Source organism: Schistocerca gregaria, chromosome 7 (assembly GCF_023897955.1).
Source record: "Schistocerca gregaria isolate iqSchGreg1 chromosome 7, iqSchGreg1.2, whole genome shotgun sequence".
NCBI lineage: Eukaryota > Metazoa > Arthropoda > Insecta > Orthoptera > Acrididae > Schistocerca > Schistocerca gregaria.
Genome location: NC_064926.1, coordinates 88,693,823 through 88,712,110, shown reverse-complemented (window position 1 = coordinate 88,712,110; position 18,288 = coordinate 88,693,823). Strand labels below are relative to the sequence as shown.

Sequence of the window (18,288 nt, the reverse complement as noted above, 5' to 3'; positions counted from 1 at the left end):
ACAGAACAGAAAATTCGAGCAAATTAGAAAATTATCTGATACATCGAAACGGTTACTTTTGCCTAAAGCAAGAGCCGCAAACCGTTTTTCTTCCCAGATTATAGCTGACTTTACTGTTACCAGTAACTATCTGACGTCTACGACAAATTTTGTCATACGAAAACAGCTTGTATTCAAGAGGCTACAAGAGAAATTTGCTCTAACACCCAAATATAAAAAGGCTAGATTGGAGTTTGCTGATAAAAGTGTCATGGACCTGAGAGTGAGGTAGTGATCTTCACCGCTGAGAAGAAGTTTAATTTAATCATGACTGATTTGAGAGCAGAGCACCGGGTACGAATGGGAAGAAATTTTTGTGGTGGAAGTATTATCAATTGGGCAGCCTACCGCCCACAAAAGGTAAATCACTCATTACCTGGCTGAACAATGGAATGAACTCTAATACGTACATTGAGATGCTAGACGCAGAATGGATTATAATGTTTGAGAACCTAGGGGACGAAAGTCTACTGTTTCAAGAAGATAATTCTTCAGCAAGATAATGCTTCTGCTACCACAAAAAAGTGGTTTGAAGATAAAGGTAACGATGTCTTGCCCTGGCCTGCACTTAGAGTGGATATGCACTCCATGGAAAACATTTGGAGAATATCTGCAATGTGTATTTATCGCGCCGGCCGCGGTGGCCGTGCGGTTCTGGCGCTGCAGTCCGGAGCCGTGGGGCTGCTGCGGTCGCAGGTTCGAATCCTGCCTCGGGCATGGGTGTGTGCGATGTCCTTAGGTTAGTTAGATTTAAGTAGTTCTAAGTTCTAGGGGACTTATGACGTAAGATGTTGAGTCCCATAGTGATCAGAGCCATTTGAACCATTTTTTTTTTTTTGTTGTATTTATCGCAGTGGAAGGTAATTTGTGGCCATAAGTGGGATGAACAGAGCGATACAAGAAGCGTGGGCGACAGTTTCACCGCAAGAATTACAATTCCTAACAAAATCAGTGCCGAAGAAAATTTATGAGGTAATTAAGAAGAGCGGATGTTGGACAAAGTACTAACAATGCAATAATACAGCGGGACGGTGAGTGCCTTTTAGAACAACTTCCACCCTGGAAATGTTAACGTCTTATTTTCGTACTGTGTTATGAAAGAAACTATATAATTCAATCATGATTGTTGATGTCTTATATGGGTCTATTACTTTCATCATAAATTCAGACACTGTACATTAATTTGGTAGGAACCTTGCATTTATACTGATTTCCACTATTGTACAGCATTGCGATGTCACGCATTTGAGACGTAGAGCGATTTGATTTATCAATTTTTGTGTGAGGCTAAGTGGAGGAGTGACTAGTAGATATTGACTGAAACTGATTTACGATTTATATTTCGCAAGTCTTATGCGTTTTGTTAATATTTTAGCTTTTATTTTTATTTGCTGTAAGGGGAAGTCTTCTGCTCTGTTGATTATAATGCGAAGTCATATGATCCTACATAAATATTTTTGCACTCTCTAAAGATTTATTTTAATTGCACACAAATACATTTGTTATCCTAATTTTAAATGGTCTAGAAGAAAAGAAAAGAGAATTAAACGTACAAGTAAATGGAAAGACTAAAAAAGAAAGAAAAAAAACAGAAGGAAAATGGTACTCGTATCAAAGACGAAGAGCTTCGTACAAAAAGAATAGGAATGACAAAATTTGGCATAAATGATACAGGACCAGAAGATAAATATTATGCTAGTGCAACTTTCACAAGTAGGTACTGCAACTTTTTTTTTTTGGGGGGGGGGGGGGGGTCATCAGTCTTCTGACTAGTTTGATGAGGCCCGCCACGAGTTCCTCTCCTGTGATAATCTTTCATCTCAAAGTAGCACTTGCAATCTACGTCCTCTACTATTTGCTGGATGTATTCCAATCTCTGTCTTCCTCTACGGTTTTTGCATTCTACAACTTCCTGTAGTACCATGGAAGTCATTCCCTCATGTCTTAACATACGTCTTATCATCTTGTCTCTTCTCCTCATCAGTATTTTCCACATATTCCTTTCCTCTCCAATTCTGCGCAGAACCTCCCAATTCCTTTCTTTATCAGTCCACCTAATTTAGAATATTCGTCTGTAGCACCACATCTAAATTGCTTCGATTCTCTTCTGTTCCGGTTTTCTCGCAGTCCATGTTTCACTAGCATACAATGCTGCACTGCAGAAGTATATTCTCAGAAATTTCTTCCTCGAATTAAGGCCGATATTTCATATTAGTAGACTTCTCTTGGCTAGGAAAGCCCTTTCTGCCATTGCTAGCCCGCTTTTGATGTCCTCTTTGCTCCGTCCGTCGTTGATTGTTTTTCTGCCTAGATAGCAGAATTCTTTAACTTCGTATACTTCGTGACCATCAATCATGCTGTTAAGTTTCTCACTGTTCCCATTTCTGCTACTTCTCGTTACCTCAGTCTCAGTCAATATCCTGTACTTATTAGACTGTTCATTCCATTCAGCAGATTATTTAATTCTTCATCACCTTCACTCAAGATAGCAATGTCATCAGCGAATCTTATCATCTTGAATTTTAATTGCACATCTGAACCTTTATTTCCATCATTGCTTCTTCGATGTGCAGATTGAACAGTAGGGGCGAAACACTACATCCATGTCATACTCCCTTTTTAATCCGAGGAGTTCGTCCACTCTTATTATTCCCGCTTCGCTCTTGTACATATTGCGTATTACCCGTCCCTCCCTACAGCTTACCCGTATTTTTCTCAGAATTTAGAACATCTTGCTCTATTTTACATTGTCCAATGCTTTTTCCAGGTTGACGAATCCTATGAGCGTGTCTTGATTTTTCTTTAGTCTTTGCTTCCATTATCAACCGCATCGACAGAATTCGCTCTCTCGCGCCTTTACCTTTCCTAAAGAAAAACTGATCGTCGCCTAGCGCTTCCTCAGTTTTCTTTTCCATTCTTCTGTATATTATTCTTGCCACAAACTTGGATTCGTGAGCTGTTAAGCTGATTGTGCGATAATTCTCGCACTTGTCAGCTCTTGCAGCCTTCGGAATTTCGTGGACAATATTTTTCCGAAAGTCAGATGCTATGTCGCCAGACTCGTACATTCTGTACACCAGTGCGATTAGTCGTTTTGTTTTGATTTTAGAAATTCTGATGGAATGTTATCCATCCCTTCTGCCTTATTTGACCTTAAGTCCGCCAAAGCTCTTAAGTTCTGCTAATACTGGATCCCGTACCTCTTCTAAATCGACTCCTGTTTCTTCTTCTGTCACATCAGCCAAATCTTCTTGCTCATAAAAGCCTTCAGCGTGCTCTTTCGACCTATACTCTGTCTCCTTTGCATTTAACAATGGAATTTCTGTTGCAGTTTTAACGTTACTACCCGTGCTTTTAATTTCTCCGAAGGTTGTTTTTACTTTCCTATGTGCTGAGTTAGCCCTTCCGACAATCATTTCCTTTTAGATTTCTTCACATTTTTGAGGCAGCCATTTCGTCTTAGCTTCCCTGCGCATCCCGTTTATTTCATTCCTCAGTGACTTGTATGACTGTATTCCTGAAATTCCCTGAATATTTTTCTACTTCCTTCTTTCAGCGATCAGCGATCTCTTACCCGTGATTTCTTCACAGTTACCTTCTTTATACCTATGTTTTCCTTTCTGGTCGTTAAACACTATAAATCCATAGATACGTTCGCATAGTTTGAAAGTGACATGGAAGTTGCATGCTGAAATTATGTTTAAATGAATTTCTCACTAACAACCTGAAAATTGCCAGACTTCTAAATTACAATTACAAATTCACTTCAACATGAACTTATTTATGCATATTGCTTTTTGGGAATGTGATTTTCATTAATCTGAAATGCTTCTGATTGTAAATTTACTGCATGAAAACAAGTCACAGGAATACTCAGAATGACAAACTATTACATTATTTAAATGTGCCGTATTACAAAAAACGCATTGTTGAATTTACAAGAAATTTCACTATTTGGAAACTACTCCCAATACTCGTATTCTGTGAAAAATGTAGATTTATACCCTAGGAATAATTTTTACCTTGAAAAGCATAACGTGATTCTGCTCTGGCTGCGCTGCAGATGCTGATCTGAAATAAATCACCGCACGGCCGTTTTTAAAGTTGAGGTTTTCGGAAATTAATTTCTGATTGTTTTTTCAAGATTATTAATTACTGTTCATGCAAATGTACAAGGCGCTACAGTGACAATTGAACGGAACATTTTTCTTTTAATAGTAGGATACGCTTTGTGAAATAGCTATAAATGGCAAAAGGAAACTCTTTGAAATTCTCCAGTTGATACGAGCAGTCAGCATTCTCTCTGTTCGCATTGTCGCATTCGATAATGTCTGCTTCTACAAAATATTTCTATTACAAAAAATTAGTTTCTCGAATTCCTGGTAGAGTATTATTTAACCTAAGTGTGGAAGAACTAATGATAAAATTAATACATGATAGTTAGCTATCCTTGACTGCAAATACGTAGATATTGTTGGACATAATCAGTCGTTGGTTGGTTGGCTGGCTGGTTTGTTGGATCAAACAGCGAGGTCATCGATCCCGTCGGATTAGGGAAGGAAGTCGTCCGCGCCGTTTCAAAGGAACCGTCCCGGCCTGAAGCGATCACGGAAAACTTAAATGAGGTTTGCCGGACGCGGATTTGAACCGTCGTCCTCCCGAATGCGATCCCAGTGTGCTGACCACTGCGCTATCTCGTTCGGTTGGACATAATGAAATCTTTGCAAAGCAATAATAACTTAGCCCGTACTTGCAGCTAATGAATTCAGAATCAGTCACCTTTTCTGAAGTGCTGTCCCTATATTCATTCATCTTAAAAAATCAACCTTCATCCTCAAGCTACACATTATGGAACATGGAACATCTCTGCGTGGTATCTCCGCTGTCCAGGCTGCTCATTCCACCATGATCCAACCAACACCCTGCCTGTCTCTGCGCCCCCAGAACTGCCATTACGGAATGCTGAGACTCGACTTGACTGTTACTTTCTAGCTTGCCCGCACTTATCTTAATAATGCAACTTCTGGAGACCATAGACTTTGTATCTCTCCTGTGTTCGGTATGCAAAGTTATTAAAAGCGACAAAATTGCTAAGAAAGAAGTAATTTTCATTATATTTGCGTGAAAATGCGTTTGCGATCAAAGATGCGCCAAGTGGTAATATACCAAACTGCGATTTACTACTATTTCATTTAGTTTATAAGCCTTTCCAAGTTCCAAGAATGCGAAAATATGTTGTTGACTTCTACCTATTTAGGTAGCAATGACAATAAGAGAAACCATAGCTCTCACGGAAACATTTAGGTATTCGTTCTCCCACATGTCATTCGAGGATGAAACGATCGCGAAATAGTGTGGGTGTGGTTCTATGAACTGCCTGGCAAGCGCTTAATTCTGAACCGCAGAGCAGTGATGTAGTTGTACAAGTAGACAGATAACTAGAGAGTAGTGTTTATCCAGTGTTACTTGCTCGCTGTACAATGTGACGTATGTAAACACAGTCTGATGTCAACAAAGAAAACTATATATTAAAACCATAATGATTAATACAGAAGACCTCTTTGTCCTGCAGATACTTTTGACGTAAACTAACCGTCATGCCATGTTATGCCGATAATTTTTCTCGATCCCATGATATTTTCAGATAGAAGCTAATAGAAATCAATTAAAATTGTTATTATTTATTATGTTTTGGCTATATTTCCTGTGTTTGTGAAATTTGTTTTCACTTTTTCTTTTGTCTCATTGTTCGAAAAATATGATAGCTACGTTGCATTACTTTTTGTAACATCTTAGTAGCGGTGTGAAACATCTTCGTTTTGCTATGTCTGTAGCATCAGCTACCTAACACACATCTAATCGTCGATAGACGAATATTGTGTTGTTGATTCCCTCAATGTCTTCGCCTATGGCTGCGATTTTGGAAATTCATCAAGTGTGTTACTTCCACGACAAGTGCGGTACGTTTAAATTAATCGACGCATGCCACGCTAAGATAGAAGGAGTCGATTCGTTGTGCAACTTTACGGACTTTGAATAATTTCAGACTGTTACAAAACACAAAAAGAAAGAGTTGTCTGCGGGAATCCGATTCGAATTTATCGTTTTGGACGAAAAATTCGCATTATAGGTACACGGTGGTACATGTCTGTGGAACCACAGTTGTAAAACAAAAACGAGTGGACAAACAGAAATTTAAGAAGTGGTATGACGTTCGGGGAAGGGAAAATCTATGACGTGTGTTACCAGCAGAGCGGCAACTTTGCTAGCTTCCATCTCGGATGCAACCCGTAATTTTCAAATGCAAAGAGGGTCATGTGACGCAAAGGATGGAGAATCACACGAGAAAAACGCTCGCATTATCTCATAGCTTAATTATTCTCGAGTTAAGTCATATTTTGTGCAGAGCAAGACAGATACTTGTGATAACATTAGAAGGTGCGGGACTAGGTCGACATGTTGTCCAGCACCCCCTACGACTGTTGTCATCCGCTTTACACATTCCTCACTGACACGAATCTGCAAGCGTCAACAATCTCCCCCCCCCCCCCCCCCCCGCCCCCTCTCGAGGTGTGCTAGTTCTTCACCGCATGCACAACTGCATTTATGTTTCCCCATAGACAAAAACCCACTCAATTTAAATACGGGGATCGTGACCTAAACATCTCCGGGGAAACGGATATCCAGTATCCAGATCGAAAGTATTCAGACAGCCCTGTGTGATGCAGAACTGCCCACTAGGTGTCACGCGAGGTCGACCCGCCAGTGTAAAGGGTTGTGCGTATCCTCGTGTCGTCAGTAGAGGCAGCAGAGCGTCACCTCAACAACAAACCTATCAGGGGCATTTCATCCCTTGAAAGCTACCGAGACCGACAGTCGGTGATGTGAAATGCGAAGCAGCAACCAAACCTAAACCAAGACAAGGCAGGCCTCATACACTGGTGGACACTGCAGAGGCCGGCTGTAAAAATTTGGTTCAAATCTCCGGAAGCAATGACTCGAGAAACTTCCTGGCAGATTAAAACTGTGTGCCGGACCGAGACTCGAACTAGGGACCTTTGCCTTTCGCAGGCAAGCGCTCTACCGTCTGAGCTACCCAAGCACGACTAACGCCCCCTCCTAAAAGCTTTACTTCCGCCAGTACCTCGTCTCCTACCTTCCAAACTTTACAGAAGCTCTTCTGCGAACCTTGCAGAACTAGCACTCCTGAGAGAAAGGAAGTTTCATATCAGCGCACACTCCGCTGCAGAGTGAAAAATCTCATTCTGGAAACATCCCCCAGGCTCTGGCTAAGCCATGTCTCCCCAATATCCTTTCTTTCAGGAGTGCTAGTTGTGATAGGTTCGGAGAAGAGCTTCTGTAAAGTTTGGAAGGCAGCAGACGAGGAAATGGCAGAAGTGAAGCTGTGAGGACGGGGCGTGACTCGTGCTCAGTTGGTAAAGCGCTTGCCCGCGAAAGGCAAAGGTCCCGAGTTCGAGTCTCTGTCCGGCACACAGTTTTAATCTGCCAGGAAGTTTCATATCAGCGCACACTTCGCTGAAGAGTGAAAATCTGATTCTGGAAATCACTCGAGAGTTCTAAATTTCTACCAGCAGCCTTGCTAGCTAATAGAGGGTTAAAAAGAACGAGGCACAGTGGTCGATCAGCCCCTCGTAAGCCACACATTTCTTTACTCAACACTGATGCTCGGCCGGCCGCTGGTGGCCGAGCGGTTCTAGGAGCTTCAGTCTGGAACCGCTCGACCGCTACGGTCGCAGGTTCGAATCCTGCCTCGGGCATGGATGTGTGTGCTGTCCTTAGATTAGTTAGGTTTAAGTAGTTCTAAGTTCTAGAGGAGTGATTACCTCAGATGATAAGTCCCATAGTGCTCAGAGCCATTTGAACCAACTGATGCTCGAGGTGGTGTAAAGAGCGACGACATTGAACAGTGGCTGAGAAAGAAAAAACGGATAATGGAATGATCAGTCACCCTATACCGTGTGGCCACACACTGGGAGGGTTTTGGTCTGGCGAATGCCTGGACAGTCGCCCGCCATCGTGTCTGATGCCAACAGCGAGACGCGAAGGAGGTTGTGTCGAGGAATGGGGGTCAGTTTGCTAGTTAGGATGTGGATCACTGCAGTTAAGAGAACGCTAAATGTGGAAGGATAGGAATACATTTTTGAGCACTGCATAGTGTGTACAGTTGAGGAACAGTTCGGAGATGCTGACTGTTTGCCCCAGCATGACAATGCACCCTGTCATAAAGTAGCTTTGTTAGCATTAACACTCGGAGACTGTCTGTGCTGCCTAAAGCTCCAACTGGGATCCGACGTAACAGTCCTCTACAGACACTAACGCACTTCACTGAGAGTGTCCCTGCCAGAGCACACACATCATGTTAATGTCCATTGATAGGTATCCACCTACTCCTAATCAGATGGTATATACGAGGGTTGTCCAGAAAGTAGGTTCCGATCGGTCGCTAAATGGAAACCGCAGTGAAAATCAGAAACATTTCCTTTGCACATTTAGCTACACGTTTCAGGTACTTCTCTACATAGTCGCCGCTTCAACTTAGACATTTGTCGGAGCGTTATACAAACTTTCCTACACCATCGTCATAGAAGGCAGCAGCCTGTGCTTTCCGATAATTCTCTACGCTGGTCCTAAGCACGTAGCCTGCGTCCTAGTGTTGCCTTCGTACCCACCGTTTCATGTGAACAGAGATGATGCTCAGGACGAGCCAATTAGGGCTGTGTTGTGGGTGACCGAACACTTCCCATAGAAAAGGCTGCAGGAGCGTCTTCACTGCCCCTGCAGCGTGCAGCTGAGAATTGCCATGAAGAAGGAAGTGAGTGGCAGTTGTGTTAGGTGGGCTGCATTCATTAAGGCGAAGACTCTTAGCCGGCCCTCCTACTTGGCGGGAGACACCGTTGTTCTAGGCAGCTTTACTCGCTCACAGTGCGCTCACAACTGAAAAGGGCGTTTTGATGCGATCGACGGTCATACTAGAGACACTACCCAACACATCTGTGCAAAGCTTCATCGGGTTTTCACTGTGGTGTCCATTTCGCGACCGATCGCAACTTACTTTCTGGACAACCCTCGTATATGCGTAACCGCAGTTCCCTGCGAAATGCACTGAGTACACAGTTCACTGGACTCTTACTGAATGATGCCCGCATGGTGGTTGTCATTCGTGGTCGTTTTCGCCAGGGGCAATTTCAGGGAATTTTGCGACAAGTTTGTGTCACGACCCGCTTTATTTTTGCTTTATTGTAATTTAGTTTTAACTTTAATTGTACTGATTGCTATACTGCCGAGTGTCGTGTCTCTCCTTTGCACTCGCTTGACGTATCCACACTCACGTAACACTAGACACAGATTAGCTTAATGTAGCGACACTTTGCACTACAGTGCATTGCTTTTAAACATTTTTCATGGAGAAAAATAGTTAACCATCAGCTAAACCTGACTGAAATACTGTAAAGGCAATCGTAATTTCCCAGAGCGTTTAGTACATGTTGGCTCAAATGGGGACTTAACATCTGAGGTCATCAGTTCCCTAGACTAAGAACTACTTAAACCTAACTAACCTAAGGACATCACACACATCCATGCCCGGGGCAGGATTCGAACCTGCGACCATAGCAGCAGCGCGGTTCCGACCTGCAGCGCCTAGAACCTCTCGGCCACAGCGGCTGGCTAGTACATGCTGGGTTGCGTCATCTCTGAATCCCTTTACAAACGCTGTGCACTCCTTACCTTAGTCATTATGAAAATGACTTAAACACCCAACAGTGCTTGTATTCGACACCGGGACGAGTATCGGTACAGAGGTACTTCCTGACATTTTCATTTGGAAACAGTATTTGCTAAGGTATTCGGTTGTCAGTCCTTTAGGGACAAACGCGAGATTTGTCTTCGAAATTTCAGTCAAATCCATTAACAGAATATCACAAAATTTTACTTTTAGCTTTTTGTGAAAGAGAAGTGTATAAAGCGAGCATAATTTGTATGCCATTTATGACAAAAATTAGTGAGATTAGTGAAACAGAAATGTGAGGAATTGTACATTGCAAAATCACAATAGTTAATTAATCGTGAACTTGAGCAAAGCGACCATTCCAGTAAACAAGTATAAGCTTTCAAACACTGGAAACTCCGCGTTGGAAACCAACAATATAAACAAAAAGTAGCTTGAGAAGGGCGCTATCTGGCGGAGCATGCAGGGACTAGGCTGCCAACAGGCAAGCATAGCGAAGATACTTTGAGAACAGCGCCGTCTCGCGGAACATCCAGAGACTAGGCTGCCAACAAGCAAGCATAGGCAAGATGCATACTACTTCTCTTTTGAAGAACAGGTATAAAAACAATTCCACAGCACAGACATGGGCACCTGCATGGCACTCTCGTATGCCAACCTGTTTATGGGTCACCTAGAGGAGACCTCCCTAGCCTCCCAAAACACCAAACCCCTAGTCAGATTGAAGTTCAATCTTCATGATTTGGACTCAGGAACAAGACAAGTTACCCTTATTGCTTCACAACCTCAACACTTTCTCTCTGCGTCACCTAGTCCTCATCAACTCAGAGTGCCACCTTCCTGGACGTTCATCTCTTCCTCTCTGATGGCTTCATCTACGCCTCTGTCCACATTAAAACCAAAATTACCTGCATTTCGACAGGAGTCTTCCCTTCCACACCAAAAGAAATGTCTCCCATACAGTCTGGCCACCCAGGAGCAGAGCATCTACAATGACAAGGCCTTCATATGCAAGCTGTATCCCCAAGACCTAGTCCACAAACACACGTCTCATGCCGTTTCTCCATACACCAATTCTCCCATCACCCCCAAGAATCAGCTACAAGGGAGTGCCCCTTTGTCACCCAGTATCACCCTAGACTGGAATTACTGAACTATATTCTTCGTCAGGGCTTTGATTACTTATCTTCGTGCCCTGAAACGAGGACATCCCACTCTAGATCCCTCCCACGCCTCCTAAAGTGCTGTTCAATCGCCCAATCTCAGGCCACTCCCAGTCCTGAACCCTTGCAACGGGATCATGTATCGATGGAAGTCTGCCTAGATCACCCACCCAGCACTTCCTGTTCCAGTCCTGCCACAGACTTATCCTATCCGATTAGAGGCCAGGCTACTTGTGAAAGCAGCCACGTCATATACCAACTCTGTTTCAATCGCTGCAAAGCTTTTTATATTGATCAGATGAGGAACCAGCTGTCCACCAGAATGAACAGCTACTGCCAAACTGTGGCCAAGAGTGAAGTAGACCACCCTGTGGAACAACATGAGCTGCACATAACCTGCTTTATTTAAATGGCTGCTTCATTACCCAAGTCACATGGATTCTACCCTCCACCACCACCTTATATGAGCTGCTCAGATATAGAAGATATTCCCCCTTCCTGAAACTATTCCAGCTTCAACTACCCCTACACCCTTCACCCAACAGTTTTGATCCCTTCTATCACTTTCTTTTTTATTCTCGTCTCTCACCCTCTTTGTGTGCCGCCCTCTGCCAGTGCACCTGCCAGTCTTTACCATTTCCAAATCTGCTCCTTCCTCGCCTGTTTCTCCTCCTTCTCACTGCCCCACAGCCTCCCGGCGCGGTGCCTGTTGCCAGTCTAGTCACTGCACGCTCCACCAGACTGCCCCTCTCTTCCTCCACCTGTACTCTGCCATCCCATGCCTCCTCCAGATTGCTGCTTTCATTGTAGATGACAGTTGTTTTCCAGCCTGATCTGCTAGAGATGGCGGTCTTGTGTGCATGAGGTGTGCTTGCTTGTATGAATGAATGTATGTATGTTTCCTTTTCTGAAGAAGGCTTTGGCTGAAAGCTAAAGTGTATCCTTTCGTTGTGCATGTTGGAAACTCAGTTACGGTAACTAGCAGTCTATCTTTTTCCTGTATTGTTAACTAAAAGCTTTACTTGTTTTGAACTGTGGCTTTTCTTGTTACCGTTCATTATCAAAGTAACAGCGATTTGCTATTAGATATTAACTAACTAATCATAAACCACTTTTATTATATGCTGATAGCATTCTGTTACGTAACATTAAACTTACTCCACAAGCGTCGGAAGTGCATAGAACTACTCTCTGGTTAAGAATATAACCAGAAATTATTAATACCAATAACTTTAATGTAACTAAAAGCAGTCCTTGCCTTTTAACAGAAGCACAGACACGTAAATAGTGAGAAATTAGCACACTGCAGGACACATCTCGTATCAGTGGCGTGGCTACAGCTCGCCATGCAAGTATTCCTTCATTGCGTACTGAATTTGTTATGCTTAGGCTCAAAAAAAATCTTGCGTCCTAGACGATTAATAATTGAGACCGCTGGACATATACTATTTCAACATCTCCGTCCAACGCTGTGCTACATCATTTAGTGCGCTGAAATAACTGTTCCTTGTGCACACTACTGCGTGGCTACAACTGATTGCCAGCCTCCTTTCATGTTGCACCCCAGGGCAAGAAACAGACAACAGACTAAGAGATGCAGTACATTCCCTGCTTTTCATGAGGAGGAGATCAGTTACTTACATATATAACTGAATATATTAATAACGTAAAAAACTGATTCTCAAAACTGATTCGATAAAGAAAATTATCATGCACATTTTACGTAAGTATCAACAGTTAACCGTTGGTCTGACAGACAAGGTGTACAAAACATAATCAGTACCAAAAAAATATGAGGTCAAAACCATAAAGTAAATAGCAAAGTATAGAGTTGTTAAGTTACGAGTTCCACTACGTCACTGTGGTCTGGCTCTGTGGTGCTGATTGATATCTTTAGCAATAACATGGGTGTTCCCCTGATCTGATATGAGAGATGTATCGATGCATTCGGTTTGTGTAAACGCTGATAGAATTTACGTCACCCATTAGGAAAAAAACCATCAGTGATAACTCGAGTATGAACATACCTTTGCTCAGCTGAAAGACAGCCTGTTTATCTCGAGTAATTCTCTTTCTGTTTGGTAGCCACATGACCACTATCCCGTTTCAAAATCACCAGTTGCATCCCAGATGGCTACTTCCAAAATTGACAGCTCTCTATTATATCACACAACTTGGTTTTAAACGTGTGCTTTCAAACTTATGACCAACCCATAAGTTTAAGAATGTATATTAATTCTATTTTTGCCCTGATCGAGTTTATGCGACATAAATTATACGTCAACCTGTCCCAATATACCGAAAGAAAGAAACATAATTGCAATCTTCGCTATCTCTAGAAGCTCCCTTTTTTGCTGTCGTATCCCTAGCCTTACCTCACAACATACAAATAAGTACAGTACGTGGGAAAGTAGCTTGCATGGACGTGTGGTTTGTGTGACGCAGGTCGCGCCGTCTGAGCTGGAGGGCATTCTGCTGACCCACCCAGCCGTGAAGGAGGCGGCGGTGGTGGGCGTGCCTCACCAGCTGGACCAGGAACGCCCCAGAGCGTACGTCGTGCTGCAGCCGGACGCCAGCGTCACTGAGCGGGACCTGCTGGAGCTGGTCAACTGTGAGTGCACTTGTGTATACAGTCGCAGCGTCTCAGAGTAGGTGTACGCCGGCGGAAGTAGGAAGTGTTGGACTGTGCATGTCTCACACCGACCGCTACAGAACTGATACCCAGTATTTCTGGACTTGAGGGATAGGTTGATTGAAATCTCTTACTAATCTATGGCAACGGCCTTGCCGCAGTGGATACACCGGTTCCCGTGAGATCATCGAAGTTAAGCGCTGTCGGGCGTGGACGGCACTTGGATGGGTGACCATCGCTATTGCCATTTAACGGGGAACACTCAGCCTCGTCATGCCAACTGAGGAGCTACTCGACCCAATAGTAGCGGCTCCGGTCAATGAAAACCGTCATAACGACCGGGAGAGCGGTGTGCTGACCGAACGCCCCTCCTATCCGCATCCTCAACTGAGGATGGCACGGCGGTCGGATGGTCGCGATGGGCCACTTGTGGCATGAAGACGGAGTGCACATTGTGCACTCTTATCACTACAGAAAAATCCATTCCTTTAGATGAAGAATGGTGTGAACATATTAGGCTTTTTCGGTGTGTCTAAAATTATTGGTACTTTTCAAGCGGAGATCGGAACACAGAATGCCCAGAAGACATGCACACCATCTCTGAGAGTGTGATAAATGTCAAATATTGGCGTGTGGGATGTGGATACATCATACTAGCCAATCGAACAGACAGTTGGCTGTAGTGGAATGGCTGCAGAAATAATGGTGACGAAGTGGTGGCAAATGGTGTCACATGAGGAGTATGGGCAGGTCGTTTCAGAATGCGAAGATGGTGAGACTGCTCTACTGACGAATGTCGGCAACTGCAATCCGTGCAGAGGTTTCCGACACAGCATCATCAGAAACCAGCCAGGCACAGGTTATTGAAGGCTGTGTTGCGATCCGAATTTCCCATGTGTCCTCCTCTGCCACTGACACAAGACCCCAGCCAACACAATCTTGCGTGGTGTAGAGCAACAGTCAAGTGAGCCACTGAGTGCCATTCTGTGGTGTTCAGTAACGAGCCGCGCTTCTGCTTTTGGAAGGCAGATCGACACCAATGTGTGTGCAGGCGAAGTTGATAAATTTCGGACCGGTGTTTCGTGACGTAACATATTCTAATTCCGTCATTATAGTTTGGACTGAGCCTCGTGCAAATGTCTCTCGTGATCGAAGCACGACATATTTTATTCTAAGTACAAGTTTTTTGCTGTCTTATTTATTTACTCATAGTGGTAAAACTCTCATACGAAACTATCAAAGACGCTGTTAAAAATTACTTTACAAGATCACGAAAAGAACAAATAAGCATATAAATAACACTATCATATCATAACTGAAAGACCACCAACATTTACACTCCAAGATACGATATGGACCATGTTTTACCAGCTAAGACGTAGGTATAAGGTACCACATTTAAAAATAGACAGAACAAGAAATATTATTGTACCTGTTATACCAACATAACAGGTAACTCATAACGGCGAAATGCCAAAACGACCTCGTCATGTAACTTGTGTCACTACGGGTATAAATTGTGCAGCAAAAAGTTTTACTTAAAATAAAAATAACGTGGAGGCAAGTAGCTTAAACTGGATTCCTACTCTGTCACATTTTACGTATGTATCTGCAATTCTAGAAAGCCTTCCAAACTGTTCTGTGCTACACACATACACACACACACACACACACACACACACACACACACACACACACACACGAATTCTGGGCTTCGGCACAGCAACACCAGGTTTTCGTGTCGAACGATCACTTATTTCAGCTAACGACGATCCTGAACATGGGCTTTCCACGACACTTACTATCCATCTGATCACCTAGAAATTTGAACTGTTCAGTTTCACTAATCATATGCCCATTCTGTGAAATTTAAACGTCGGATTTTGTTGAATTGTGTTTTCGAAACTGTAAAAACTGAGTCTTAGTGTGATATAGCGGTAGTTTATTTTCTACAAGCCATGAACTTATGTCATGACCTGCACTATTTGAAACCGAGCCAATGTTCCACACAACATCCTGTACTACAGAGTCGTCAGCAAACAGAAATATCTTAGAGTTCTCTCTAACACTAGAGGTCATATCATAAATAAGGAACAGTAGTGACCTCAACACTGATGCCTGGGGCACTCCTCATTTGACCATACCCCACTCAAACCCCACATTACAGCCATTCTCAACACTGTGATAAAGACCTTTTGCTGTCTGTTGTTATAGTAAGAGGTGAACCAATTGTGAGCTACTCCCCGTATTCTGTAATGGCCCATCTTCTGGAGCAATATTTTGTGATCAACACAATCAAACGCCTCAGTTAAATCAAAAAATATTCCTAGCATTCGAAATCTTTTGCTTAACCCATACGGTACCTCACAGAAAAAAGATAATATAGCATTTTCAGTTTTTAAACGACTTCTATAGCCGAACTGTACATTTGATAGCAAATCGCGTGATATAAACTGATCAACTATCCTTACATACACAGCCTTTTCAATAACTGTAGCAAACACTGATGGCATAGAAATCGATCTAAAATTGTCTACATTATCCCCTACTATCTTTTTATAAAGCGGCTTTACTACTGACCATTCCGAAAAGAAAAATTGTAAATCTGGCTAAACACATGGGTAATTTGTGCAGCACAGTATTTTAATATTCTGCTAGGCACTCCATCATATCCATGAGAGTTCGTAGTCTGTGATCTAATTATTCACTGAATCTTTCCCATTTCCTGCGTCACAGAACAGTATTTCAGACATCAATCTCGGAAAGGCATTGGCAAGAGAGTTACATGATTCCCTGTAAAAACTAAATTGTTATTTAGTTCACAAGAAATGCTCAGAAAATGATGTTAAATACTGTACATATATCTGCTTTATCAATAACAGAAATATTTTTACTACGAACTGACTTTATATTGCCGACCTTTTTCTGCTGACCTTACACTTCCTTCACAGCTGACCACGTGGTTTTGATTTTATCCTGTGAATTAACTATTCTATTTGCGTAACACATACTCTTTGCCTTCATAATAACATTTTTAAGCACCTTGCAATGCTGTGTGTAATGGGCTACTATAGCTTGATTGTGACTACTTATAACATTTTAATATAATTGCCGCTTTCTTCTACATGATATCCTTATCCCACTATTCAGCCACGCAGGCTGCCTTTTACTGCCAATACCCCGTTTACAACGTTCTGATGGAAAGTAGCTCTCCAAGATCATGAGAAATGTGTTAAGGAAATAATTATATTTGTAATCTACGTTATCGGCACAAAAACATCCTGTTCCTTGACGACGTTTAAAAAACTCTATTGCCACTGGGTTAATTTTCCTACATAGTTTGTATATATATGTGACATTTGTTTGAGTACAAAAGCCTTTTAGTGCTAAAACTTGTCCATCATGGTCTGAGAGGCCATCCACTCTTTTACTAACAGAGAGCCCACCTAGTAATGAGGAATGAATAAAAATATTGTCTGTGGCTGTGCCACTATTCCCCTGCATCCTAGATGGAAAAAACGCAGTCTGTGTCATATCATACGAATTTAGGAGATCTACCTACATACTTTTTCTTCCATAATCACATACAAAATTAATATTGAAGGCACCACATATATCTAATTTCTGGTACTTCCTACGAAGTGAATCAAGAACCCTCTCTAGCTTGGACAGAAATGCTCTGAAGTCAGAGTTAGGGGACCTGTAAACAACAAAAATTAGAAGTTTAGTTTCACTAAATTCAACTCCCCTGCACAACATTCAAATATCTGTTCAGTGCAGTGCCATGATACATCTATGAACTCAAATGAAATACTGTTTTCCCTTTTTTTTTTTTTTTTTTTTTTTTTTTTACGTACATGGTGCTCCGGTATAGCAATAATTTCAGAGTCAACATCTACAAGCAGTTAACTTTATCTCTGATGCCTCTTATATTTTGATGAAATATGCTATAGTGCAACTGACACAGGCATGTTAGTTATTCCATGTTGCATCCAGCATAGAGTTCAGCAGCTGTACTGGCTGGCGAATGGTGGCCTACCACTCTATCGATAATTCATTACCAAATGTTTTCATTGGGTGAGACTTATGCAGAATATGCTGGGCAGGAACTGAGTGAGGTACGTCAGGACAGCACCGGGAACATGCAGTATTGTCTCGTTGAAAGGAAACGACACAGCGCATAGAATATATGCCACAGACAGTTCCCTTAATTAAACAGCTGCTGTCCCTATTACCGGCTACGTGAAACAGATGTGGTGCACTGAATGGCACTCCATACCACCACAAGTGTTGGCCTCAAATGACGATGACAAATGGCATTTATCATTTGTGTTTTAATCCTCCAACTACAGATGCATCTATCGTGATGCTGTATACAGAGTTGCAGCTCCATTTAAAACACGATATGGTGCCACTACTATATCCGTTGTAGTCTGATAATAATCCTTGCTGCTCCAAATGTTGACGCACTGTCTATGTGGATATTCATTTTGCTGCAATCAAGCCTCTTTCCTGACTGAAGGTAACGTGCCTGTGTGATGTACTGATAGATATTTCTCCTTGTAACACTGGGAAAAACACTATGTTCATATCTGTAACCAACCTCCAAATGCTGTTTTTGTGTAATCTCTCCTTGTGTGTAGGTGGCATCCCTACCGACTCTGTGCGTCACACTGAAATGCTAATCATCTGTACGTCCTAGCATG

The 18,288-nt window shown here is 42.5% G+C and overlaps 1 protein-coding gene across 1 annotated transcript in view; it reads left to right on the top strand.

Moving 5' to 3' along the window:
- The window catches only part of LOC126281486 (uncharacterized), a 260,262-nt gene that overhangs the window by 224,221 nt on the left and 17,753 nt on the right, over positions 1–18,288 (top strand). The window contains exon 7 of the mRNA XM_049980485.1: positions 13,396–13,561. Within this exon, the coding sequence (XP_049836442.1) occupies positions 13,396–13,561 (166 nt within the window). The remainder of the gene's footprint in view (positions 1–13,395; positions 13,562–18,288) is intronic.